Source organism: Mesocricetus auratus, unplaced genomic scaffold (genome assembly GCF_017639785.1).
Source record: "Mesocricetus auratus isolate SY011 unplaced genomic scaffold, BCM_Maur_2.0 Super-Scaffold_100024, whole genome shotgun sequence".
In the NCBI taxonomy this organism is placed as follows: domain Eukaryota; kingdom Metazoa; phylum Chordata; class Mammalia; order Rodentia; family Cricetidae; genus Mesocricetus; species Mesocricetus auratus.
The window spans coordinates 3,021,827-3,028,451 of record NW_024429205.1 but is presented as its reverse complement, the minus strand read 5'-3'; the positions used below and the strand labels follow the sequence as shown (position 1 = coordinate 3,028,451).

Here is a 6,625-nt window from a genome sequence, read left to right as displayed (position 1 = left end):
ACGAGTAGCTGAAACTGCTTCACCGGCCTTTAGTTATGTCTTTACTATGGATTTTTCAATGCTTGTCCTCACCGTGTATGACTGGTGGCCCCAGAGGCTAGGAATCTAGATCCCAATCTGTTACGTGTGGGGAATAGAGCATGCATCCTCTGCACACCCTCATACACACCTCTTTATTTAGACTTGAAATTCCACACACAACCAAATACTATGAATGAAACTTTATTCAGTCATTTACTTTACAACTGAAACTCTGGGAATTCAAAATTAACATCCTTGCCCGTGAGCTTCTTATAAACACCAGAAAAGGTTTCCACCTGAAAAAGAAGACAGAAGTCATCATTAACTTTAAATCTGCAACAGCACCCAAGGCTAGTGCACCGTAGTTTTCCTCTTGAGAAGGACTATGTACACCATGACCCTGCAACTCTTGGCCTGGGCACAAGCCTTCACACAATCCAAACCAAGCTACCTAGTTGGGGACCCACTGGGCAGCAGGTATCCAGACAGCTCCCCATCCTAATATACCACCACCCTTCTGAGCTGCCATACAATCTGTCCTCCCTGAAACTGAAGGCCACAGACCTGGCGACTGCTTCCACATCCTAGTCAGCTAAAAGCACCCAAAGCACTCCAGTTTCTAAAGCATCCAATACTGAACCCAACACAGAATCAGAAGGGACAGAGTGAGAAGAGTTGGCCGTGCTCCCAGGGGCTGGACCTTCCTCACCTTGTGCTCCACGTTGTTCTGCTGTGCTTTGTCTAAGTGGACCTTTATGAGCCGGCTGCCATCCAGTTTCACACGGATCCTCTTGCCCACAATCTCACTTGGGAAGACCAAGTCCTCAAGGATGGCATCGTGCACTGCCGTGAGGGTGCGGCTGAAAGAATGACAAATGTCAAACAAGGCAGAAGCAGAAACAGCGGAGTGCGATGGCTCACACCTGTGACACACACTTGGGAAACAGGCAGGATTCTTCACGAGTTCAGGTCCAACCACAAGTCCTTGTCTCAACACATTTGGCTCCTAAAGAGGCTACTTATTCAGCCAGCATCCCGAGACAAACTTTTGCCCAAATTAACAAGCCAGGATTTATGTTCAAAGCTGTATGCTCTTAAGTGACACCCTGGCAACCTACATCCAAGACAAGAGCACATGGAACTAGGGGACAGGGACTTTCACATGTTGCTATTCTAAACTGAAGCAAGCACTTTTTAATTCCATGTACAGCTGAAGTAATTTAACTTGGCCATATAATTCACAAAATCAAAAACTCCCAGGCTCTTTCCTTGGCCTCCCAGATGCCACTGAATCTAATTTTCCGTGATCAAACAAGACAGACAGTGTTCTCACTGACCCTGCCATTAGGTGAAGCTCTGGTGAACCCTTGCTTCTCAGAGCATTCCAATCCCATGGCCTGGCAAGTCACACACAATGGCTCCAACTGTGGAAATGGCCTAGCTAGACATTTAACACCTGCCCTAGCAAGCACCCAGCTCACCAGGACACCACAGCCTGGGGAAAGCACTAAATTCAGAATCCCAGCTAGTGTCTCCTGAGTGCACATTACTACACAGCCACCCCACCCTAGCCAGGAACCATCTGTAATCCAAACTCTCGAGGGACTGGTGTTATGGCTGTCCGTCTACACAGCACACACATAGCAGCAGAGGTGCTTTACCCGCTCTGTATGGTCACATGCAACATCATCCAGGTATCAGACAGCTGCCTGCTGCTCCTCTTTAAAGCACACTATCACAATAGCAGGGTCTGGAGGCAAGTCTCTAGGACTACCACACCCTGCCAAGAACCTGAGCGCCAGGAGCAGAAGTTGCTAAGGTCACTGGGAACAGTGCAGCATGGCAGGCGCTTAGCTCTGCTATGCAAGAGCTACTTAGTCTACAATCATGACCATGCTCCAAGGAGTGTAGTCACAACCCCACTAAGTAATGGGACAAAAATCCCACCATTCCAACGACTCTCCCCCGTCCAAAAAACTATACAGCCTCAGCTGTGACCATTATCCCCTTCCTTCCTATAGACAGCATTTACCCACACACCAAATTCCCGCATATTTTCCAGTGCTTCTAGAACAAGATTGAATTATGACAAATTCTTAGCATTATTTTTTTTTTGGTTTTTCGAGACAGGGTTTCTCTGTATTGTCTTGGAGGCTGTCCTGGAACTCGCTTTGTACACCAGGCTGGCCTCGAACTCAGAGATCCGCCTGCCTGTCTCCCCAGTGCTGGGATTAAAGGCGTGTGCCACCACAGCCCAGCAATTCTTAGCATTATTAACCACTGTACTGCAATACAAACAACACCCACAGGTCATGGTGGTAGTCACCTGCGATCCTAGCACTGAAGCAGTAGGGGCAGGAGTTAAAGGGCAGCCTTGGCTAACTCCAAGTTCAAGGTGAACTTGGACTTCAAGACATAAAAACACCGTGACAGAACACACAATACAAATTTTATGTCTCATGAAAATTGCCTATAGCAGTTGAGAGGAAACTACACTTTTCACCCTCAATCTGCAGGAATCTTCAATACAAATCTGACATAATTACTGCAACACCAACAAGGCCTAAGTCTAAAGACCAATTCACGAGAAGTGGCCATTAGCATTGTCAACAGCACATGACATAGCCCTGTCACTTAGCACCAGGGAGTCCACCCATGTTCTGCCTCTAACTCCCAACAAAACACTCCAGGCCCTCAGCTTACACAAATCAACAAATCAACAGCCAGGGAGGAGTGAGCACGTGGCAGAAGCTGTTAAAACACTCACCTTCTGGGGCGCTTTTGCTTGTTTTTCGTGCGGCTTTTCCGAGTTGGCTTGGGCAGAATCCTCCTCTTTTATGATGAAAACAAACACAGAAACCGAGTGAGTTGACGCAAAGCTAAGAAACGTCCAACTGCTTCAAACGCAAAAATGTTTCCACACTCAAACCACTCCACTGAAATGCCTCAATGGAACTTGGCTTTCCAACCAGCACCACACAGTGCACCCTGACATTTCACCAAATCCAACCCTGAGCACACAGCACTGTCACTCCTCAGACCCTTCAGACAGCTGACTCCCCAGAGCGAACACACTCAGTGTTCTAACCCCAACACCAAACTTTACACCAGCAAAACCTAGCCAAGTAGTCAGAATACAGGGAACCAAGCAGATACCTGAGCAATGAAAACTACGTGCTTCCCACTGAACTTCTTCTCCAATTCACGAACCAGCCGGACTTGGATTTTCTGGAACGATTTCAGCTGAGGAACTGGTACAAAAATGATGATGGCTTTCCGGCCACCACCAACTTCAATTTCCTAAGAGCAAAAGTCAGTGTCACTATTAAGTCCCTCACCTCCATTTCCCCCCACCGAGGTAGCACCACTAATGTGAATACATCAGTCAAATACCACACACATCGGATCAAGAGCTTGGCCCTTCTGAAGCATTCTATGCAGACCTGGCTGGCCTTTACCTCAGATATATCTATCTGCCCATGCCTCACAAGTGACGGGATTAATGTCATACCCTACCCACACCAACAAGCAGCTCCCTTTCCAAACACCATTCTCCTATGATTTAGGTAGAGCCTAAGGGGTCCCTGAAGTTCATGACTTAGGGGTCCAGAGGTGGAAATCTCCAGGATGTTAGCCACTGGAAGCAGTCACTAAAATGTAATTCCAGAATGACTGCAGGTAATTCTACACGACACCAAGCAACCAGCAGACACATGCCCATCGCCCCAGCACCAGAGAGGCAGAGGCAGAAGGACCAAGTTCATAAGGGCCTGCCTAGCTTAACAGATTTGTTTCACCAGTCAGGGACATGCCAACCAGGACACTGGCTGGCCACGAGCAACCTCAGGTTCCCCCAGCATGATGGAATCGTCTACAAGACTAAACTTTAAGTCTCCATGGCCTGGGTGTCCCTGGCGTCAAGCCTCTGCTCCATACATTAAACAATCCTAACACTATGAATCTGACAATAAAGATCTCACAGCACACTATTCCAGGGGCTGCTAGTTAAGGTTCCAGGTTCAGCACCCAGAACTCACCGCCATCCACTTCCAGGGACACACGTGGTGCATAAACATACACAAGGAACCCACTAATAAGTCACAAAAAGTCTGTAAACGAATCCCTTTCACTCCAAAGCTTAGAAAGACCCCCACTAATCCTGACAGCCCAGAACAGTCATTTTGGGTCTACACAGTTATGTTGGTAAGTACGTGTTTCAAATCAGTAACCAGAAATTCCAGCATCTGGGGGGGGAATGGAGAGATGGCTCAGCGATTGAGAGTACGAGATGCTCTCCCAGAGGACCTGGGTTCAATGCTCAGCACCCACACGAGGGCTCACGGCTCTCTTTCGCCCAGTTCCAGGGGATCTGACACCTTCTCACCGATACACACACACAAAAAAGGCTAAGCAGATTTAAAAAGAAACGCTAGCGTCGGATGTGGCAGGGTGCACGAACGCACCGGGAGTTCCCACGTCGACGCTTCTCCCTTTCCTCACTCAGCCCAGCTACGAAGGCCGAGCAAGCAAGGGGTCCCGGCCCCGGGCACTGTGCGAGCCCTGGGGTGGTCCCCACTCACCTTGGCCGCCGTGATGTTCAGCTCCCGCAGCTGCGCCTTGAGATCCGAGTTCATCTCCAGCTCGAGCAGCGCCTGCGGACACGGAGAGCGTGGGTGCCACGCCGGGGTGAGGGTAACGCGAGGTCACGGCATCGGGGGGCTCGGACACGCGGGGGCGAACTCACCTGAGAGATGCCAGACTCGAACTCGTCCGGCTTCTCGCCATTGGGCTTCACGATCTTGGCGCTCGAGCTGAACATGGCTCACCCTGGGGGAGAAGGGGCCGTCAGTCCCCTGGGCCGCGGGACGCCCGGCCGGGGGCCATCGGAGGGCGCACACCGGGTAATCCGCCGTATCCCCCACCCGGGGCGCAGGGCCCGCCGCCCCGGAGGCCCCCCGACAGCCCTTCCACCCAAAGTCTGCAAAAAACCCGCGGCGACATCGCCCGCCGCCAACATACCTTACGGAGTGCCGGCTTAGAAAGAGGCCCGGATCTCGCGAGAACTGCTCATATCCGGGTGGCGGAAGGAAAGAGGCGTGGCAGCGGAAGTTGGTGGGCGGGATCCGGAGGCTGTCTTGAAGAGTGGTAGGTTCCCGGAAGTGTTTCCCGGAGGACGAGTGTTGCGTTGTCACTGGTTCCCCGTAGGAGTCGGCCTTTGGTTCCGTTTGTGAAAGTTCTCGGCTTCCGTAGTTGTAGTCTTTTCGTGTGTTCCTGGACAGGGTGGTGGCGGGCGGACGGCCCCGGAGACAGAACCGGTCTAGAAGAAATCAGCTTCGTTCGTCACGAAGATGGGACGTTTAAAATGTCTAATTAGTCCCGAGTTTACCCTTCTTTTCCCTCTGACGCTATGAAAAGGAGTCAGACTAGCCTGGCGTGGTGGTACACACCTTTAATCCCATCATTTGGGAGGCAGAGGCAGGAGGATCTCTGAGATTGAGGCCAGCCTGGTCTATAAAGACAATTGCATGAAAGCCAGGGCTACGTTGAGAAGCCCTGTCAAAAAAAGGAAAAAAATCAGACGGTATTCCAGTTCGTCCGATAGGGAATCAAATCAATGAAGTAGTGTTTGAATATCTGTCATAATTTCCATATTATTATTATTTGGTTTTTCAAGATAGATTTTTTTTCGAGGTTAAAGGCGTGAGCCGCCGCCACAAATCTGTGAATTCCTATTTCTAACATCCATGTTTAGTGCAGGGGGAGATTGTAGACTATGTCCAGGAACCACTGTCCTCAAAATTATGAAGCTGCCCTGTTGAGCTTTAACATTTATGCAGAATGCCGGATGTGGTGGCTCATCAGTACAAAGAGGCGGAGGATCTTTGTGAGTTGAAGGCCAGCCTGGTCTACCCAACGCTCTGTAGAAATCTAGTCTCAAAAAAAACAACAAGAAACCTTTTACAAACTGGGTGGTGGCGGCAAAGACATTAGTTCTAGCATCTGGGAAGCAGAGGCTCGCAGGTCTTTGAGTTTGAGGCCAGCATGGTCTGCAGAGTGAGTTCCAGGGCTAGGCAGAAAAACCCTGTCCTGAGAAACAACACAACAAAATATTTACTAAAAGAGCCCATAGTAGAGGCTGATATTGAGTTAAATCTAGAGGGCCAGGCCTCTACCTGCCAGGGCTACCTGGAAAACTGTGACACTTATGCCCTACAAGGTGGGGAGAGCAAGGAAGCCAAGTCATTGAGAGCACACTTGTGGTGAGAAATACTAAGACCGAATGAACCTTAAACCTCAGCATGTGGGAGGCAGAGTCAGGCAGATCTGAGTTCCAGGCCAGCCCAGTTCCAAAACAGCCAGGGCTACACAGAGAAAAACAAGAGACAGAACGAAGACAATGCTGGTAGTTCCAGGACAGCCTCCAAAGCCACAGAGAAACCCTGTCTCTAAAATCAAACAAACTAGTTAATTAATTAATAAAAATAAAAAAAGACAATGCTGGGGGAGTACTTGCTATAGCTCAACAACATCTTTTAGTCAGAGCATGAACAGGAAGGAGAGAGAGAGAGAGAGGGAGGGAGGAAGGGGGAGAGAGAGAGAGAGA

At 49.7% G+C, this 6,625-nt stretch overlaps 1 protein-coding gene across 1 annotated transcript; it reads right to left on the bottom strand.

Moving 5' to 3' along the window:
- Positions 1-206: 206 nt before the first annotated feature.
- Positions 207-5,129, bottom strand: Rps7 (ribosomal protein S7). Its single transcript, XM_005082021.4, has 7 exons — positions 5,041-5,129; positions 4,766-4,848; positions 4,602-4,673; positions 3,178-3,321; positions 2,789-2,853; positions 731-881; positions 207-317 (listed from the first exon to the last, which is right to left on the bottom strand). Exons 2-7 carry the CDS (start codon positions 4,838-4,840, stop codon positions 240-242), a joined length of 585 nt encoding a protein of 194 aa, XP_005082078.1. The 5' UTR covers positions 4,841-4,848; positions 5,041-5,129; the 3' UTR covers positions 207-239.
- Positions 5,130-6,625: the final 1,496 nt, after the last annotated feature.

Excerpts from the sequence above, each read along its gene's own strand:
- Rps7 (XM_005082021.4), bottom strand. The coding sequence starts at position 4,840 with ATGTTCAGCTCGAGCGCCAAGATCGTGAAGCCCAATGGCGAGAAGCCG. Across the intron at positions 2,854-3,177 it reads ACGTAGTTTTCATTGCTCAG|AGGAGGATTCTGCCCAAGCC; the intron begins GTATCTGCTTGG and ends TCATCATAAAAG. Across the intron at positions 318-730 it reads AGAACAACGTGGAGCACAAG|GTGGAAACCTTTTCTGGTGT; the intron begins GTGAGGAAGGTC and ends CTTCTTTTTCAG.